This window comes from Cornus florida, unplaced genomic scaffold, assembly GCF_030987335.1.
Source record: "Cornus florida cultivar Cherokee Brave unplaced genomic scaffold, ASM3098733v1 CherokeeBrave_3.0.0_Hap2_Chr01, whole genome shotgun sequence".
In the NCBI taxonomy this organism is placed as follows: domain Eukaryota; kingdom Viridiplantae; phylum Streptophyta; class Magnoliopsida; order Cornales; family Cornaceae; genus Cornus; species Cornus florida.
In genome coordinates this window covers 112236863-112258140 of record NW_026775571.1, presented here as the reverse complement: position 1 = coordinate 112258140, position 21278 = coordinate 112236863, and the positions used below count along the sequence as shown (strand labels likewise).

The window sequence follows — 21278 nt, the reverse complement described above, 5'->3', positions numbered from 1 at the left end:
ATGATACCAGACAACTCATTGTGGATTAAAAATAAAAATTGCCAAATCAATGTACCTTACCAACTTCACTTCTTTATCAACTTCTATCATTGAAATTCTTGACCCACTTTCATTTAGTATCTTGGCCTAAAATAAAATCTTCCCCTTTTATGTATTTCTAAAATTATTTTTTCTATATAGAGGATTATCGAAATAAGTGAGAATTCAATTTCTATAAAAATTATCCTACATAAATACTTCAATCAGAATCTAAGATATTTGATTGGAATAATCCGAGACACTTGATGAGTATTAGTTCTTTCTATTCTTGAATTGATTTGATTGAAATGATAATCTTATTATTATTATTATTATTATTTTACCTCTTTGTCAATAAATCAGAATTATCATAAAAAAATATATATATTGTGCACTCCTATATATATATACGAAATGGATATAACCAATTAGATATGGTGTAATAATGATCCTATAAATAAATACATACAATTAAACGTCAAATCTTTCAACACACTGGGCTCTTCTCTCTCCGTTCTGTATTTAGTAGTATTGTTTTTCTCTTTCTTCGAAAACAATAGAACAACTAAAGAACTAAACCACAACCACCATCAACAGTTGGATTGAGTAAGCAACAGAGAGAACATTGGAGAGAGAGAGGGGGACGGCTCTTCCGACATTTTATCAATTCTTGAAGCAAACGACGACGTGACTCTGTAACTGTTGCTTCAGATCTACACTTGTTCGCTCACGTTACGATTTACTCTTCGGTATTTATGAAGATGAGTTTCTAGAGAGAGAAACGCACACACCACTCCATTCATTCTGGTACTTCCTCGATTTACATATCGATTCTTCTTTTCCCCTCTATTTCTCTTCAATACCTAATGTGTATGACTGTATGTTCATCATTCATTGATTTGATTTCTTTCTGTTCAATATTTTACAGTTTCGATTTCGCTATAACATGGTGGTTTCGGCACCTATAACACCTGGACAGGTATGGTACCATTCTCTGTCGATCTTTTCAATGCCGAAGGATAGTTACTTGTTTGGCCAAAGATTGTTGTAATATGACCGTTTCTCTTTGGGCGGTTTTTAGTTTAATTGTCGGATATGAGAATGGTTTCTTAACTTTCTTGTGAATTTCACTAAATGCCACAAGATCTTGATCTGAAGAGCACTACACTCACTTATTTTGTTATTTTGATCAACAAGAACAGTACAGTATAAGACTTCCTTTTGACATGAAATGTACTGGCAGATGTGCCATATTTCACATTCATACACACGCTAAACACAAACAGGAGTACATATATGTTACTCCTCCTGAAGCTATGTATTGGGTGCTCTCTAAAATTTAGAATTAGGACTAAGCAATTAATTCAGCTTCTTAGTGCAATTTCAAAAATCTTGAGTAAGAGTGATCACAGTGCTAAATCAACTTAGAGATTGTTTGAGTGGGTGAAGTGAATTGACTGTTCTAGCTCCTATGAAGTTTTTCTATGTAAAAGTATTTGGCTGAACATGTATGTTTATGCCTGTACCGACTAATTTGGACCCAATGGCAGTTTTGAAAGTTCTGTTTCTTGTTTTTGTTTTTAAATTTTAATGTTTTTCTTGCAGATTTCCTTTTATTGTCTGTTTCAAGTAAGTTTCCTTGCATCTCGAGTGAAACATTTTCTTTTTATTTATCACAGGTGTCACTTTTGCTTGGATTTGTCCCCATTTTCGTAGCATGGATATATTCCGAGTTGTTAGAATACAAGAAGTCTTCATCTCCATCAAAAGTGTAAGTTTCTCTCTTCAACATGGCAAACTGCGAATTTACTGGGTAGGGTGTGTTATTAATCTTTGGTTTTAACTACAGATTTCTCTCTCTCTCTCTCTCTCTCTCTGTCTCCTCACTCTACATGCACACATACATTAGCCTTTGTATCTCTTTCTCTCTCTGCCCTTCTATCTTTCTTTCTATCTTTTTTTTTTTTTTCATTTTTTCTTTTTTTTTTTTCATTTTTTTTTTCTCGTTCTAATTGTAGTAAGAATTCCATTACCAAAAAAGGAAAAAAAAAAAAAAAAAGATGCTCTGGAAATTTTTACATAACACTAACTGCGTGGACTGCAGCATATTAGTTCCAAGTGTGTGATTTAATTAAATGTAATATATATGTGCATGAAAATATATGTATGTGTGTGTGTTTGTATGCTTCCTATTTTTTTATTTTTATTAAATTTTAACTAGACAAATCTGTTATTAGACCAGGTATGATTGCAGGGGTATGTAAAATTACAAAATAAAACACTCTAGTTAGGTCATCATGGGTCTAAAGGTATGGAGAACTTTGAAGTTTGAATAATGCACTGTGGTTAAGAAATTTCAATTGAGTTTCCCCTTTCAACAGAATAGAGAGAGAGTGTGTGTTTGGACATATCGGCTATGCAAATAAGTAGAGGATTTGAAATAGAATGCAAGACTAACTTAGAGGGAATACGATTAAATATTGATGGATATAATGCCTAGTAAAACAGATGGCCCATCCAAACTGATATAGTAATCAACACTGTAGAAATGGATGAGCACAAATTGCATCAATTATCTAAAACTTGCTTAATTTAAAGATAAGATTAGTTCGATATATGAAACTGAAATATAGAAGAATACACCATTTTGTAGTTTTGAAAGGTGTAATGTGTGAATCACAACTTGTATTTTAGGTGAGAAATATAGGAAAGCTCACTTTCCATTGACAAAATGGATTGGAATGGCTTTGGGGGTGGGGGTTCAATGAAATGGAATGTGTAGTTGTGAAAGGTGTAATGTGATCACAACAACTTGTGTAGCATTCCACAAGTCAGTTTTAGAAGGTTCTGTGTGAATTGTAGATCCTTACAATTGTGTTTTGCTTGGATTACCCGTATATAATTTAAAAAGATATTTCATAACATGCGGTGCACGTCTACAACAGTAGTGAAAGAATGCCACAGCTGTGTGAGAGGCTGTGCAGATAGGCAAGATATACAGTATTTTGTTTAGTTTCTATATTAGTAGGCCATGTGAGAGTTTGTGCAGATTGGTCAAGATATACAGAATTTTCTTTAGTACAATCATAATACAAGCAGAAGGGAGAAGAAAGAAGCTGAGAAAGCATGCTCTGGTTCCCATCAACTGATCTTTTGTAGCTCTTCTATTCATCTTATGTTTTCTTTAAGTCTTTGATATTGTTATAATGTTATGATATTGCGCCAGTAAATTTGAAAATTGTTGCACATTATTGCAACTTATAGTATATTTAATTTTGGTTTAAAGGACAATACTCTCTATTTATTATTTTTTTTTTCCAACTAGTAGTTTGTCATACAATGTTCCATGCTAGCATTGGCGGCATTCACATTTAACCACTTAATTAATTAATTTATTTTTATTTTTTTGGGTGCTAAGGTTTAATCACTTGTATTTATGAAAAAAAGTATGATATCCAGATGCTAAATCTTCTGATGCTGAATTTTTTATTCTCTGGGCAGCAGTCATTCAGACATTAATATAGTTGAATTGGGAAATGAAATGGTCAAGGAAGATGATCGGGCTGTTTTGCTAGAGGGAGGCCTCACAAAATCAGCTTCTGCTAAGTTTTATACTTCATCCATCAAAGTGAACTTAATTAGGTGGCTTGCTGTTTGATATGCTTCAGTGGAGTTTCATGTTAGTTCTCTTTGTAGAAGTCCTCCTTACCTTCTGCATCTCGTGATTTTCTAGGTTTCTAACACTGGATGACTCCTTCTTGCTAGAAAATCGAGCAACTCTGAGAGCTATGTGAGTCCTGTTATTTTGTTGTTGTGTCGATGATAACAAACACTTGACAGCTCTTAATTCTTTCTTATATGTAATTTATACTTTATGTAGGTCTGAGTTTGGGGCAATTCTGGTATATTTCTACATATGTGACCGCACAGATATATTAGCAGAATCTACCAAGGTGCTTTTATTTTTTAGTTCATTTACAATATCCTGTTCTGAAACAATTTCAGGGCTTTTTTTTGTAAGTTTTTAATTTTGGCTAATATTGCACAATGATTATGTTTATAATGCTGTAGTTGATCTGTTAGAGTCTGTTGCATTTCAATAATCATCTCTGCTACAGAGATACACTTGTATATAAGCTTTACAGTCATGTTTTTAATGAAATAGGCTTGAACCTGCTGTAGATTTTGATTATATATATATTTTTGGTGTTTTACCTTGGACAGAAATACAGCCGCGATCTTTTCCTCTTTCTCTACCTTCTTCTTGTCATAGTTTCAGCAATGGCTTCACTCAAGAAACTCAATGACAAGTCGGCATTTTCTGGAAAATCCTTTCTTTACCTTAATCGGCATCAGACAGAAGAGTGGAAGGGATGGATGCAGGCAAGTAATTTTGTCAGAATTCATAACTTGCACTCCATTATTCTTTCAGTTTAGTAAAAGAAAAATGTACCTTACATATCGTCTTTCTGTAGCATTCACTATGACTCATGTTGACCTGCAATATGTTTTTTTTTTTTGAACTTGTAATCTTACTGTAATTTTTTACCCCCTGTATGTTGTGGCACTGTTCTTTTTATATGATGGGCGCGTAGTATGAGTTATCTTGATTTTTTGATAATATAGTTCTGTCGAGATGGAACTTTGGATCACAGTCTCTTTGAATTTTATAAAGTGATCATCTCTTGGAAAATTTATATGGATAGTCGTATGATTTTGGTTTTGGCTCATTGGAAAATTTTGGCTTGAAGCCTGCAAAAACTGTGCCCGTACAGGCATACATTACAATTTCCTGATTGAGTTGGATGTTAAATAATAAATATTCTCCTTTGCTGCTTTGTTTAATTTATATAATGTACTCGTTCACATTGTGTGGTGCAAAGAAATTCAAGAATATTCAAGGCTGTTTACATTTTATTGACAACAGGTCCTCTTTTTAATGTATCATTACTTTGCTGCAACGGAGATATACAATGCAATTCGTGTTTTTATTGCTGCATATGTCTGGATGACTGGATTTGGCAACTTTTCCTACTATTACATCCGAAAGGATTTTAGCCTTGGAAGGTTTGCACAGGTAAAATTATTGATTTTGGATCATAATGTTATTTCACTATATGATGTGATGATTACTTTTAGTTGTAATATTTTAAGCTGCCTTCAAATCTTTATTGTCCTTTCTATACAGATGATGTGGCGGCTAAATTTCCTAGTGGCGTTTTGTTGTATCATTCTTAACAATGACTATATGCTGTACTATATCTGCCCAATGCACACGCTTTTCACCCTCATGGTGTATGGAGCCCTTGGTATTTTCAACAAGTATAATGAGATAAGATCAGTGATGGCTGTGAAGATTCTCTCATGCTTTCTTGTGGTTATCTTGATCTGGGAAATTCCTGGATTTTTTGACTTTTTATGGTGGCCTTTAACATTCCTGTTAGGTCAGTGATCTATCTAATCTCTTCACCTTCACTTTATCATATTGGTTGCTTCTAATACATGACTTGGCATTGTTGGCAAAGTTAATTCGTAGCTCCATTTGGGCCGATTCACTTCGTAACATGTTCTACTCCACTATGAGTAGACTGGAGAATTATTTTGAGAACAGTCAATTATTGATCTCAAGTTCTATATTTGTGGGATTCGAGCTCATGAAACTTTAGCAAATTTCCATGGATGCAAAACCATGCTTGTATATGTGCTTTTGATGTTTTCTTTTAAATTACAATATATATATATATAATTTATAAAAGCAATAAAATTTATATAGTATCGAGGTAATATGTGATATCTTGAGAGTTAATAATGGTGTTAAATTGTTACTATATTGGATTGAGTTGAGTTGCTTGAGTTGAACCCTGCAGCAAATGTTTTACTTGAGCTGGGTTTTTAAAGATTTAAACTATATTCTGTACTTTGTCCCTGCGGGCACTAAGCACGTAAGTAATAGTTTTCTACAATGACAGGATACACTGACCCTGCAAAGCCAGATCTCCCTCGATTGCACGAATGGCATTTCAGATCTGGGCTTGATCGTTACATATGGATCATCGGGATGATATATGCCTATTTTCACCCCAATGTAATTTCTTGAAGGTTCGTTGCTTTGTAGTTGTTGGGTTTTGGTTGTGCCAATGCCTAAAATTTAAATTCTTCTTAAAATCTTAGGTTGAGAAGTGGATGGAGAAATTGGAGGAATCTGAACCCAGGCGGAGACGCACAGCCAAAACATGCATTGTTGTGGTTTCCATAGTTGTGAGTTGCATTTTCCCGGGGTCATACTATCATTGTTATCTGCTTGGACTTTTAAACAATCTTTCCTACTCCGTACTTCTTGATTCTGTGGTCTGACTTTTTTTACAAATTAACCTTTTTAGGTTGGCTATTTATGGTATGAATTTATTTACAAGCTGGACAAGGTCACATACAACAAGCTTCATCCGTACACATCGTGGATTCCAATAACGTGTGTATATTCTTACTTTGTTTTTACTTCATACTATCAATTTTGTTATTACTTTTTTTAGATATATATATATATATATATATATATATATATATATATATATATATATATATATATATATATTCTGTAAATGATATGTATTTTTTATAATATCATTTTTATTTTTTCATCTGAGAATTTTCTCGAGGAGTCTGGAATTGTGGCATGTTGGGCATTTAGTTCCATACAATGCTCTCATTTAGTTCGCAGCACCTTACTCTCACCTTTGCTATATTTTGATTTCAGTGTATACATATGCTTGAGGAATTTCACTCAGGAGCTTCGGAATTTGTCTTTGACTCTCTTTGCGTAAGTTCTAATTTGCCCCGTCTGGTTAAATCACACCTCTTTATAGTATTTACACAAAAACATATTTATGGTCTGGCTAATTGTACAAATGTTCCATACTAATAGGTGGCTTGGCAAGGTTACTTTGGAGACGTATATTTCCCAGTTCCACATTTGGCTGAGGTGCGTAATTTTTTTTTTCCATTCCCATGTATATTATGTCAAATCAGACCTGATTTTTAATTGAGTGAGATAGACTGGATACAGTCTACACGTTATAGCTAATATTTCTACTCAACTGTAGCCATATCTAATATCTAATTTATTAGTACTACATATGCCTTTTTTTCAAGATTGTCATTTATACACAACGGTCACACAATTCTTGTGAGCACAGAAAATGAGAGGAACAAAAGTTGTTATTATTTTTTCTTCTGATCTGATAGGGTTTTTAAAGTAGGAATGCAATGCTTTTGTATCTAACTAGATGCATAGTCTAATTATTTTCCTACTTTTGTGCAGGTCGAGTATACCTAATGGACAGCCTAAGTGGCTTCTCTCTCTTATCCCAGAGTATCCTTTGCTCAACTTCATGCTAACAACTGCCATTTATATCTTGGTAAGATCTATTGCAATTTCAAAATTTAAAAGAGCTAAAATATGAACTCATTCTAATTCTTTTGCATTCTGTTGTTATGATGGCTTGCCTCTGTAGATATCCCATCGGCTCTTTGAACTGACCAATGTGCTCAAGTCTGTTTTTATACCCCCAAAAGATAATCGGCAGCTGCTGAATAATTTTCTTGCCGGGGCAGCAATATCTGTGTGTTTGTATTGCATCTCATTCATTCTTCTTCAAATCCCTCATTAACAGTAAGCCCCTTTGTGCAACTTCAAAATTTGTTCTTAGCGATTTCATGCAGGAAGGGGGGGGGGGGGGGGGGGGGGGGGGGGGGGGGTGGTTATGGTTGTTGTGCCTCAGTTTACATTTTTTAACAATGTATCACTGGTGTTTTGTGGACCACTTAATTTTAATGTGAGGCTATGGGTCAAAATATTCATGATTTATATTTTTAAAAATGAATCAAGTGTTATGTGGGCCACTAAATTCTAAAGCGAGGCTATGGGTCAGATACCCATGATACATGCTTCAGGCTTCTTTCTTGATTCTCTTAACTTGAATGTTCTTGACCTGTTGTTGTTTGCAACTTACTCTAACAGGAATGAAAAACTAAAGGCCCTAAGTTTCGGGAAGAGAATTTCCCCATTGGACATACAAAAGAATAGAGGAGTAAAATAATAGGACTGAGAAGGTCTTGCTTGCTGATATAGCTTGTGAGCCTGGTGTTTTCGACAATTTTGGGGAATCTAACTCTCCACTGCTGCACTGGAGCTGCAAAAAGATGTTTGATTTGTCTCTAGGAGTTTGGCAGAAGGCAGATGGTCACTGGAAATGAATTTTTGTAACAATAGATTGCCAAATATCATTTTATATCTTCTTTTCCTTTTCCTGTAATCTTCCTTTCTTGTTAATAAATGATGAGAAATTGTAGACATTTGTGATGCGGATCTGTTGTTTAAAATGATTCATTGCTAATGCAATTTCTTATTTGAGATTTGTGGGATGTTTGTAAACTTATCAGAATTTATAGAAGAGATACCCTTCTATGGAAGAGCTGCAAAGTGGCTGGTATACAGGTACTTTTTCTACTTTGTGCTGAAACCCATTCATTCTTATAACTGTATCTTTCCTCTCCAACTGTGGAGGAAATCTCATACATCTTCATAACGGCACTTCAGCTCGGTCCTAAAATTAGGGTTTTCTAGTTCCCATGGTTAGCAGAAAGGTTTCAGGAATGGGCTAATAATGGCTAATAATACAGCCATTTTCATGCACAGATGTATTTAATCACAACCAACCTTGCCCAAAAAAGAACATGGCACACAAATACTTGTAAGCATCATTGCAAGAATTGCTTTCTTCAATGTTGAAGCAAGCACCTTCAGCCTTCAGGATCACCTGGTTTGGCATGTATTATCACAACTTTCAAATCAGTTGACTAGACTAAGCAGAACAGGCCATTTGAATGCTTAATTTCATTTCGCATACTGGTAACAACCAACCTCTCCCCCTTTTTTTTTTTTTTCCCCCCTGAAAAGGTCCCTTTTATTTTATGTATCAATCAACCAGCTGAGAAATTGAACAAATAATAGTACAAAACAAAAATACTTTAGAAAGACAATGACATAAAACAAATTTGCTTTTGTCACTACTCAGCATCAGGACACTCTTTGCATTTAGAAATTTATTAGGAGTGATGGTACATCTTAAATTTAAAGAATGGGTGTCTTATTGTGGCACAATGCTCATATGGAAGAAAAAATCTACAGTCATACTTACAGAAAGCTCAACAACCCATATCAGATATTGGTTTTATCTTATCATATCATATTCTGTTGATATGGAGAAGGCATACAGTGATACCACTTGTAGAGATGGAAACAATTTATTCACTGGTCCTGCACATTCAAGATAACTGGTCCAAAAAGAAAAAAAGAAAACCATTTTCTTCCATTTGTAATAAGAGTCTCTGAAATTTGGAAACTATGGAAAACCATTTTCTTCCATTTGTAATAAGAGTCTCTGAAATTTGGAAACTATGGCCATCAATTAACAAGAGAGGAACTGAACAATTTGTTTTGCATATATGGAGTTGTACCTCCAACAACCGTCACAACATTTCCTAGAGCAAGAGTACAATTTGAAAGATAGCAGTAGTAAGATTTGGAAAGAACATTAAAAACCAGCTCATATACATCAATTGAACTAGTTTTTCTCCAATTTCAAATTGAGATTTGAAATCAATAAGAATACTTAGATGCTCCGAAAACTGAAGTTATTTGTATTTATGTATCATGCAATTTAATTTAACATTCACGACAGCTTCTTCGCATGCGAGGTAAGACCGTGTACATTTGATCTTCTCCGAATACACAATGATTGGAGTCTCTTGAGTTTTAATATTGTCTTCATCTTTGGTGCACTGAATTTTCCTTTTGTAATTTAGCTCAATGATCATATCTTGTATTATTGGTGTTGACTCTAGTATCTTATAATATGGGAAAAATATTTAGACTATAGGGTCTTAGAACTCCTCCACATTTGGCCTCAATAGGAACAGAGATAAATTTGCTTCCGCAAGAGTTTTCATAGATCTCAGAACCTGGTCAAACCAAAAGAAATGAATGTGAACACAAGCCCATTAAGGGGTCAAAATCACACACCCTGGTTGCTTGTTGTCACTCTTATCCACATGGTCCAAGATATGGTATTAACTCCTAAAATCAATATAGAAAAGTGCAAGATATGGTATTAACTCCTAAAATCTATATAGAAAAGGACATTACCTTCCTAAAATCTATATAGAAAAGGACATTACCTTTCTAAAAAAAAAATCTAGAATAGGGCATTCGTGGCAATACTACTAAAAGGGTATACGCTTTTATGTCAACACTATCAAAAGGGCATTCAGTCTCTTACTTTTTAAAGAGAGGTCAGGGATTCAAGTCTTAGAAGAGACGTGTGTGTGAGTACCAACTAGAAAAAAGAAGAAGAAAAAAGGACATTCATGCCAATTATTTCCATATGGTCAAAAATCATTGCATTTTAGTCTACTTTCTTACTTGCCTCATTCCAGTACCCTATGTTTTTTAAAGTTGTGTATCCATCTCAACCTCATTGCATTTTAGTCTACTTACTAACGTGTCAGAGCTATGATTGACTGGGGTGTAAAAAAATTTCATGCTTCTAACGGTATAAAATTTCTAAAACTTTGACACCTATGTAAGATTGCATAATGAGGAAGACTCAAACTTCATTACTTAAATTTATATAATGGAAGTGTTTGCAATCGATGCAATGCTTGAGAAATTATTATAGACTACATGATTCCGGTCAATCACAACTCAACAGGCAAACAAATGTGTCAATTTTATTCAAATTTTTGTTGTCGTGTCAAGCTGTAATACATTTATTTACGTGTCGGATTGTGATTGGCCGCGACCATGTAAAAGTTTCTCATACTTCTAATGGTATCAATTGCTTGGACACTTATGTAAGATTGCATAGTGAAGACTAAAACTTCATTACTTATATCTATACTTTAGGCTAATTAATTTTCTCAAGAACCTAGCTCAAAAAAGACTAATTACTGCTCAATCAAGTTTTTCCAAGAGAAATGTCCACAGAAGCACTTGCTTTGTTAATAGTCACATTTCATTTTCTTTCTTGATCAAAGGACTATGTGAGGTGCTATCTAATACTGATTAAAAATTTTGCTTTGAAAGTGAACTGCTAAAACATACAAGAAAATCCTGGTAGAAGTCAGTCACTAGTGTATTAGTTACACCCTCATTTCCACTGCTTTGGATTAACATAAAAGCATAAAAACAAAAAGATTTTTTAATTATATTTTTATTTTTTTAATGCCCAGTATGAACAAACAAGCATAAAGTTGGGTGTTGCTTTTATTTATTAATTAATCACTTTGGTGTCATCTAATCGCTGAAAATGACAAAGTAAAAACATTGTGTTAGTGAATCCCATAAATGACTGTCTTGTTGCATACCACCTTGCTATCATCTCATAAGCAATCTAGACATCAAGTCACATGCTTGCGCATTCCCTTCGAAACAAATGAGCCCTTCTTCATATGGAACATCAATGAATCCATAACATTTATCCCTCTGTATTTCATGGTAAGTTTGTTTTGTTTTGTTTTGTTTGTTTTCCCTGTTTCTCGAAATATCTATTTCATCATGGTAAGTTAAGACTGAATATTGGGATCAACTTTTTTAGCGTGTTGTATATAATTGACTTGCTATAAGGAGGACGACTTTGTGTGTGGCCCATGAAATTTTGGCATGAATTTGTCATGAGGTGAAGACAGGAGGGTGGTATTCATATTTTGTTGGCATGGGTGTATATAAAGACAAGTTGATGTCCATGTCCCACGTAAAATTTAATGTTTTTATTCAACTATGACGATTATGTTTAACCGTCTCTGCAAATCATAGGGAAGAAAATGTAACAGACAACCTCTTGGCTGATGCTGACTGCTGGATTGTGATGCAGCTTGCTGCCTGCCTAAATTGAACTTTGATTTTGTTTTCTGTGAGCATTGGATATGTAACATCCCTCTCTCTCCCTCCTAATCCTTCCTGGAAGTTCTGCATCTTTGACATGGGGGAAGCTCAAGAACTGCAACTACACATAATGGGTAAGTTTTTCAGATATTCAAATGGATTTGCTTCCATCAGTAATTACATGAACTGCCAAATATATGTGTACACACATATAAATATACTATATTGTATTAAATAATAGCAATTGCTAGAGGATCTCTAGCTACCACTTTCCAACAGCAGAATTGCAGCACATGAAGCACCCTTAAAGTTTTGGTGCAGTATCTAACCTTCTTAGAATTGCTCTTAGAGGCCTTTCAATCTATTTTGTGGTTCCATATTTTAAATTTGTTTTTCTTTCTTTTCTTCATAGTCTTATATTACTTTATTATGTTGTTTTTGTTGTTGTTATCTGTTTTTGTGTTTGATCCCAAGACTCTTGTACTTGTATAAAACTTTTACTAGCAAAAACTAGCTTCCACCTCTGGACTGTTGCTCCCAGTGAAGAAATCCTCTGCAGGAAATTTCAGAATTAAAAAAAAAAAGAAGCCAAATATGAATTCTCAATCTTTTCATGAAATAACCATGTGAAGTACCAGCAACCATTTGAGGCCATCTATATAGGAGATACAAAAGAATCTAATTAATTTTTTTTTCCAAAAACACAATTTATTAGTTTCAAGTTTATGCTGAAGATGCTGACTACAAACACTTCAAAACCAATATTCCATCTGCTCCTAAAACTTTGGATCCTAAATATGAAAGTAAAGCTATAGTTATTACTGAAAAAGACCAAAACTTGCTAAATATTCTATTTCATAAAAAATATGTAGCTGGGAAGGCACTGGAACATTGATATATTATATATAGAAGTTTAGAACAGCAATATAGTTTGTCAAAGTTATGATGACATGTTACAAAAAAAGTAAGACAATTTAATTTTAAAAAAAATTTATAGTACAGATTGAAATTGTCATTTAAGAAAGGAATTCACAAGATACCAATGTTGAACTAAATTTATCTTCATCTTATTTTTTTCCTAACCCTCTTCTTTGTTGGTATATTAATTTCATTACTGACCTTGATAGATCAACTTTCACCAGTTGAAGAAGCCAAAGAAGCAAACTCAACTGAAAATGCAAATGTCAGTCATCAATCAACCATCCCTTGGCTTAGAAAATACAAGTGGTGGCTCCAAATGGCCATCTATTCATTCTTTGTCCTCTCTGGTCAGTCAGCTGCAACACTCCTGGGGAGACTCTACTACGACAAAGGCGGAAACAGCAAATGGATGGCAACACTTGTGCAAACTGCAGGCTTCCCAGTCCTCATTCCTTTCCTCTGCATAGCACCAAACGAAAACAGGAACACTCGTGACAACCATCCAAAACCCCCCTCTGCCAAAGTCCTTGCATCACTTTACACCTTCCTTGGCATCTTCCTAGCAGCAGTTTGCATGTTGTACTCAATCGGGCTCATGTATCTTCCAGTCTCTACTTATTCTCTCATCTGTGCAAGCCAACTAGGCTTCAATGCCGCCTTCTCCTTCTTCCTCAATTCACAGAAGCTAACACCTTTCATAGTCAACTCTCTAGTCCTTCTCACCATCTCCTCCACCCTTCTAGTATTCCAACCTGACGACTCAGCCTCCAGTAACATTCCTAAAGGGAAGTACGCGATTGGGTTCATATGCACGGTTGGGGCATCTGCGGGGTATGCATTAATCCTTTCTGTGACACAGCTCTCCTACAGGAGGATTCTGAAAAGTGGGACTTTTAGGGTGGTTTTGGATTTGATAATCTACCAGTCACTAGTTGCAACTGGTGTCATCCTGGTGGGGCTTTTTGCTAGTGGGGAGTGGAAGAGTTTGCACAGAGAGATGGAGGAATTCGGACTTGGGAAGGTGTCCTATGTGATGAATTTGGTGTGGACAGCATTGAGCTGGCAGGTTTTTTCAATTGGTGCAACGAAGTTGATCTTTGAGTTGTCTTCCCTCTTCTGCAATGTCATTAGTACTTTGGGATTACCAATCGTTCCGGTTCTAGCAGTGTTCTTTTTTCATGATAAGATGAATGGGGTGAAGGTTGTTGCCATGTTGTTGGCCATTTGGGGGTTTGTTTCCTATATCTATCAGCATTATCTTGATGATTTGAAGTCCAAGGCTGATAGTGGAAATGTCAATGGTGTTCCTAAGCTTCCCTCACCAGAAGAAGCTGAACATTGAATGAATAGGCATTGAAACTGTGTGTGTGTGTGTTTTTTTTTTTTTTTTTGGGTAAGGAATGGCATTTAGACTGTTGTTTCTTCTATTTATAATTATTCTGTTGTCAAGTTTTTGAATAATGCACCCTGAACTGATTAGCTTATATCTCACCAATTGTTACTCCTGTGAAGTTCCTTCTAATCTTTCCACATTGGCGTTTTCATGCAAATTGACCACATCTTGTAGCTACAACACTTATAAGGTCATAGGGTTTCAAATGAACCGAGTTCAGTTATTGTTTATTTCTTAAGTAGTAGGATCAACAATTTCAAGCTCATTAAATAAACAAGTTGATGGAACAACAACTCGTTAGGGGTCGTGAACATATTTTTGAACATGTGTTTGTTAGTGTGTATGACAGTATGTGCTAGAGTGGGTTAGTTAGAGCTCTTAGCATGACTTGTTCTCTAAAACTCAATTAAATTTTCAGCTAATCTAAATTTGAATTTGAATATATAAGTCAAATGAGTCGACACAAAATTAAATTGTTGCTCTTTTCAGGATAAAGTTAAATAAATGACATAAAACATACAAACAAAAGAAACAAACGGAAGATTATTACTACGAGTGCAAGCAGTTAGCCGGTTAACTGGTGCCAGTGATGGCAATTCACCTTCACCATCTGGTTGCAGGGTAGCAAGTAATCCACAATGACATGCCTTTTATGTCATATTCCCTCTTATAATCCAAATGTTGATGAAGTAGATTCGGTTCATCAACCAAAAGGACATAACTTGATCCGACAGCCCGATTGACACAGTGTAGAAGCGAAGATAGAAAGGGTGAAACTATGGTTATCAAGGATAAAATGGTCATTAAGTGAATGTCAAGGGCAAAATAGTCATTTTACATGAGTACAATTGACATAGTGAAAATCTGGGTTATTAATGAGGTTTGGAGAAACATTTAAGGCAAAAATGAGAAGTCATGACTCATGACCATCTAACTGATCAGATCCCATTGTAATATTTTTGTTTTTCACAATTTTTCATTTTCTGGAATTTTTCGATTTTGCGACGGCATTTTCGTCTTTTCTCGTTTTGCGTGCTGGACACCGTGGGGTGTGCCGGGTGTGTTCGAGAGTTGGTTGGGACATTCCATTGAGTTCAGGACTCTTAAAAATACACTGGTTGCCATTTCAGCATTTTTTCATTTTTCGGTCGGACGGTCCCGAGTGGGACCCGTTATCAGAATTGTCGCGTACGGGGTTTTATTTGGGTCCATTTGCATCTCGCTCATTTTATTTATTGTGTTTTATGTGTTTATTGTATGCTTGGTATGTGCATATTTATTTGTGTGGTGGAAGTTAAAAGGAGGAAGAAGATTTTTTTTTTAAATGGTGGGACCCACCACTTTCCTTTTTTAATGACGATAAGGCCATTTAGGCCTCAAATTCTCTCTTCTCCCATTAGCTCTATCTCTCTCCCCTCCCCTTTGATCTTTTTTTTTTTCTTTTTCTTTCTTCATCAATTTCAAGTTTAGATTACTTCTCAACCGTTGGGAGATATTTGGTGCCGTTGGCGGCAAAACGGAGAGCTCGGCAAGATCTACGCATTGATGTAAGCTATTCATCATTTGGTGCACCCTAGGTTTCGAACCTAGGGCTTGGATTTGGGACTTTTTGCATTTTTGTGAAGTAGGGGTGTTTAATTCACAATTTCTTGAATTTTTGTGAATAATCTTGGTATGGATTGTTATCTAGCATGCCTATTTGGTTTAGATTCTTGATAAATTGTTTAGATGTTGTATATGGAATGTTTGATTATGTGTAAATGGATGAGTTGTGATTCACGCATACTTATATGGACTAGAATTCATGTTTTATGTGATTGCCATGCTGGATTATTGATAAAATGAAAGTATGTGGTATTTTTATGGAAATTCTTGTAAAGCTTGCTAGTGGTTTAAGTTGAATTCGTTGTATTTAGCATGAAGCATTCATGCATTCCATGGGGAAAAAATGGGGAAAATGATGTTTTGAAAGGAATGAGGTGGTGTTTTGGAAAAAAAAAAGGTTTTGGAAAAGAAAATGGCGAGTGACATGGCATCCCATTGCATGGTATATTCATTCATAACTCGGTTTATAAATGTGATTTTGTGGATTATTTTCTTCCCGGCATGGTATGATCTCGCCTTTGTTATTTCTATTCATTGTTTGGATTCACGGGGTCTCAAGAGGTATGCCTTAGACACTTCCTACTGAGCTTTTAGCTCACCCCATTATTTAACATTTTTCAGGTCTCAGGGTTGAGTTGGTAGGTGTTGATCTTTCATGAGTATGGGCGGAGTTGGAAAATATTTTTCCTTGTACCACTTTGTATTTTGAGTCTCGACTCTATTTGATGTAAATTGGATTATTTGTAAACCGTGTTAATATTTTGTTTGAATGAGACTATAAATCTTACATTATATCAAATTGTCGATGTCTCTAATCAAGGAATGTAATCAAGGAATGTAGAAGACATTTTGGAATGTGTCTGGAATAGGTCTTAGATTCATTTCAAAGTTCCTATCTAAATGTTACTTCATTTTCACACTTCCAGTAGTTAAAGCCCATTTCACAGAAGCATTTTGGCCGGCCGAAATGCCTTTTTTGGTCGACCGATTTATCCAGTAGCCTCAGCTACTATAGAGATCACAACCGTTTGACCGGTTGGCCACTTCGGCCTACCGGTTCAGGAGCGGTTTGCTTCGGCCGACCGAAGCATCACTTCGGTCGACCGAACTGATGCTGCTTGGTATTTCTTACTTCTTTGTGATGACTCGAATTTTTGAGATTTTCATTTAACTTATTTTATAATTTTTAGTTGCTATGTAATTAATTTTTATTGGAGATTGTTTTTGATATTGGAGATTGTTTTTGAATTGATTTAGTTTTGTGCTTATATATATATAGTATCAGTTTTGTATGGTGAAGGAGTATGGACACTAGGACGAAGTTCAAAGAGAAAAAGGAAGGAAAAGTTGGTGGGTTTGATATTTGTCACATGCATATATTTTATATGTATACATTATGCTTATGTTGGAAGGAAAAAGTGGTCAGCCGTATGGAGGAGGGTGATAAGCGTTGAATACTGTATATTCAGGCGCCCTAAATTACATTAACAAAGTCCATTAATTGATTATTTTATGTAGATTAACTCCATTTGCATGTTTTTGTGCATTTTCAGGTTAAAGTGCAAAAAGGAAGCAAAAATGATGCCTTGTGGAATTATGAACAAAAAGGGTGCCAATTCTGAATTTCTGGCAGCGGTAGAACCTGACTTTTGTTGCCATTTTCGACCTAGAAAACTCAAGAACTGGACTTCCATCATAACATAAAAGATTTAGAGTTCTGAACCAGCTTTCCAAATCTTCAAGCGGTTTGTCATTAGGAGTTCGGAACAGAGAGTTATGATCTTCTTAACAGAGGTGCGCAGAACTGCCTGGCAGCACTGAAGTACTGCCTTTCTCCCCATTTTCGACCAACCAGACTTGAGAATTGGGTCTTCATCAAAAACATGAAGTTTTTGAAGCACTGAATCAGCTCTCCAAATCTTCAAACAGATCATCATTCAGAGTTCGGGGCACAAAGTTATAGCAGTTTTACCAAAGTAGGTCAGTGCTGAGCAAGAAGAGCATGTTGCACATTACACTAATTTAGAGTGCTCGAGACCACTCTTCGAGTGCTCGAAAATCAGCCAGATTTCAGCTCGGAAATGAACCCCTCTTCAGCCCACTTGTGCATTGGTTTCCACATTTCCACCCTCCTTCTTTATGGAGTGGTTGGGAATGTCTTTGGAGGAGAGAGAGAGCTTAGTTGATAGATATAAGGCAACTAAGGGCCACATGCATCCTATCCTTGAATTTTTGCAAGATAGAGGGAGAGAAGAGAGTAAGAAAAGAAGGTGTTCTTGAAGCTTAAAGGAGAGAGCTCGAAAATTGGAGATGGAGTTCAAGCTTCTTCTTCATTCTAAGGCTCCAATGGGTAACTAACTCTTCTTCTAGGGAGGTGATGAAGTCCCTCCCTTGTAAGCATGTCCTAGGGTAGTCTATTTTGGGGGATTGCAATGTATATTTCTATGGTTTTTTTCATAACTAAGAGCCTTTCATTTGTTGTAATGAATGTTTATATATGTATGGTTGATTTCTTCAAGTTCATTATCTTGATTGTTAGGTGATGTCTTGTATGAATCTTATTGCTTGAGTTTTCATGGTGAGAATGGGAACAAGGTTATGAAATGGTTTCATGGCATGTTGATAGGTGGCTTTGATAGACCATTGCTTAGGAAATCCTTTAATGGTGTATGCTTAATCTCTAGCTCCATGTGCTTCATCATTTTGTCAAAAACTTGATAGTTTTTCATTTAAGTAAATGTGTAAAAGCTACACTTTAGTTAGGTAGTCTAAGCATGTTTACCCTTTTGATAGATTATACTTGTTTGAGACTTGATGTACTTCTTGATCAATTACATGGCAACCATGTGTTGTTATGTAATTCTTGACCATTATATGTTATTTTTCCCCTTAATTAGTTCTAATCTAGCATGTGTATAGGGATGGAGACGGATTCATCTCCCTAGTCTTCTCTACTTGCATTTCACCTCTTTATATTCCTTGCAATCTACTATTTTATGCATCTTAATTTCATAACTTTAGTGACAAACCAAGCAAAAATCCTATTCCCCCTTATCATTCTAAAACGATTCTAGACGCTTAGGTTGCCTTAAACTAGCGCAGTCCCAGTGGTTCGACTTACTCGACCAATAGCCCTATTTTACAATGATTCGTGCTATTGCGAGGTTGATGTATAGTTGATCAACCGATCAGAGGGAAGAAGATTAAAATGGTGATGTTTTTCCAAGCCACGTGGAACCACACAAGCCAATTTCAGTTTCTCTCTCTTCTTCCCACTTCGGATGCTCCTCTTCTTCTTATCACCACAAGATGCAATATATATATATATATATATATATATATATATATATATATATATATTGCATCTTGTGGTGATAAGAAGAAGAGGAGCATCCGAAGTGGGAAGAAGAGAGAGAAACTGAAATTGGCTTGTGTGGTTCCACGTGGCTTGGAAAGATATTTAATGTAGGATTGGTTTCTATATTATATGTGTATATATATATATATCTCTGATGGAAGAAGCAAAAGGGGCAGGTTGGCCGACAGTAGTGAGAGGAAGAAAATTGATTTTTTTTTTTCTTTTGATGGTGGCTTGTCGCGGGGCCCACTAAAGAATTGTTGGACTAAATTTTTGTGGCTTGAATTTCCTCCACGTGGGTTCTCTGATGGAGTGAGATTTTTGTATTGAAATGTAATGAATTGAAAAGATATTGCAAGGAAGGAAAACAGTAGACTTCACGTGGGTTTGTCAGTGGAGTTGCCTTTAAATTGGGTGTTTGTGACTTGGTGGGTATACAGAATAGAAGAGAGAATTAAAAAGAGAGATAGAGAGTGAGCCGAGAGAAGACTTAAGAGTTTGAGCGGACAGTGAGTGAGTCGAGAGTTGCAGAGGGCGCAGCGGAAACTTGGAGACTTAATGATCCAGTGAGGAAATACTTTTTCAGTGTAGGGTTCTCTATACCTTGAATGGCTTGGAGTGGTTTTGCTTCAATGGTTTTGATTAAATGTTTTATTAAATGTTTTAATTAAATGCATATGTATTTTGTTTATACTCACCTGTATATGTTTATTTTGTGAAGCTGTTTTATTAAACCTTCATGAAATTCTTGTTATAATTTTTCCTACCGGGACGTTTGTCTCACCACCCTCCAGTTTCAGGTACCGAAGATGAACGGGGATTACTAGATTCGGGCTTAGGTTGAAGAGTCGGCGTTGCAGGATTTTATTTATTTTTTTTGGAGAATTTTTATGTATTTTTGAGGCAATTGACTTTGTATAAAAGAGGGCATTTTTTTTTTTTTTTTTTTTTTTGAGATCCTGGATGTATTGTGATGTATTTGGACTTGTATAAATCGAGGATTTTATTAGAATTTTCGGGGCATGACAAAATGGTATCAGAGCTGTACCAAGTCGGAAGTGTGAGTGTAGTGATGACGTAGACTGGTGTGAGTGGACGAGTGTGTAGTACTGGTTAGCTACCACTCATAGCCGGGTGTGTGTGGGTGGATGGCGTTCACCAGCAGCTACTGGGATGGTTAGTTGGTGTGGTTGGGCAGGTAGCCCAGATTTGTTAGTGTTTTTTTAGTGAGTGGACGGGTGACGCATCGACTAGTTACCAAAACCGTTACGGAATGTGTGGACGGGTGACTAGCACTGTCAGCTACCACAATGTTCTACATATCACTGTATCTCACATCGCCTGGGTTAAGGATTTATGAATTTGGTTTTGTGATTATTGGTGTTTTCGGTATACGGATTGTTGGATCTGAATTTCGAGGACGAATTTTTTTTTAAGTGGTGGAGATTATGATGACTCGAATTTTTGAGATTTTCATTTAACTTATTTTATAATTTTTAGTTGCTATGTATTTAATTTTTATTGGAGATTGTTTTTGATATTGGAGATTGTTTTTGAATTGATTTAGTTTTGTGCTTATATATATATAGTATCAGTTTTGTATGGTGAAGGAGTATGGACACTGGGACGAAATTCAGAGAGAAAAGGGAAGGAAAAGTTGGTGGGTTTGATATTTGTCACATGCATATATTTTATATATGTATACATTGTGCTTATGTTGGAAGGAAAAAGTGGGCAGCCGTATGGAGGAAGGAAGAAGATTAAAATGGTGATGTTTTTCTGTGGGGTCCACTAAAAAGTGTGATTTAATGGGTTATTGGTTTTGGCATTTGTTTGCATATTTAATATATATATATATATATATATATATATATATATATATATATATTGTATCTTGTGGTGATAAAAATAGGAGGAGCATCCGAAGTGGGAAGAAGAGAGAAAAACTGAAATTGGCTTGTGTGGTTCCACGTGGCTTGGAAAGATATTTAATGTAAGATTGGTTTCTATATTATATGTGTATATATATATATATATATATA

The 21278-nt window shown here is 35.5% G+C and overlaps 2 protein-coding genes across 4 annotated transcripts; both read left to right on the top strand.

The window, feature by feature from the left end:
- The first annotated feature begins 508 nt into the window (after positions 1-508).
- LOC132314305 (protein REDUCED WALL ACETYLATION 3-like) lies at positions 509-8487 on the top strand. Of its 2 annotated transcripts, XM_059813189.1 has the most exons (17): positions 510-825; positions 947-997; positions 1698-1789; positions 3523-3660; positions 3752-3808; positions 3899-3971; positions 4243-4401; positions 4946-5095; positions 5207-5462; positions 5988-6103; positions 6190-6276; positions 6399-6487; positions 6773-6835; positions 6941-6997; positions 7337-7433; positions 7530-7687; positions 8036-8487. In XM_059813189.1, the coding sequence occupies exons 2-16, from the start codon at positions 965-967 to the stop codon at positions 7683-7685; spliced, it is 1623 nt and encodes a 540-aa protein (XP_059669172.1). In that variant the 5' UTR covers positions 510-825; positions 947-964; the 3' UTR covers positions 7686-7687; positions 8036-8487. The 2 variants fall into 2 exon arrangements, with proteins under 2 accessions (XP_059669167.1, XP_059669172.1); XM_059813184.1 differs by having other exon boundaries at positions 509-825; positions 4946-5462.
- A 3411-nt stretch (positions 8488-11898) lies between these two features.
- LOC132314288 (purine permease 21-like) lies at positions 11899-14364 on the top strand. 2 transcript variants are annotated; one of them, XM_059813174.1, is made up of 2 exons: positions 11899-12093; positions 13102-14364. In XM_059813174.1, the coding sequence occupies exons 1-2, from the start codon at positions 12057-12059 to the stop codon at positions 14220-14222; spliced, it is 1158 nt and encodes a 385-aa protein (XP_059669157.1). In that variant the 5' UTR covers positions 11899-12056; the 3' UTR covers positions 14223-14364. The 2 variants fall into 2 exon arrangements, with proteins under 2 accessions (XP_059669157.1, XP_059669149.1); XM_059813166.1 differs by having other exon boundaries at positions 13087-14364.
- Positions 14365-21278: the final 6914 nt, after the last annotated feature.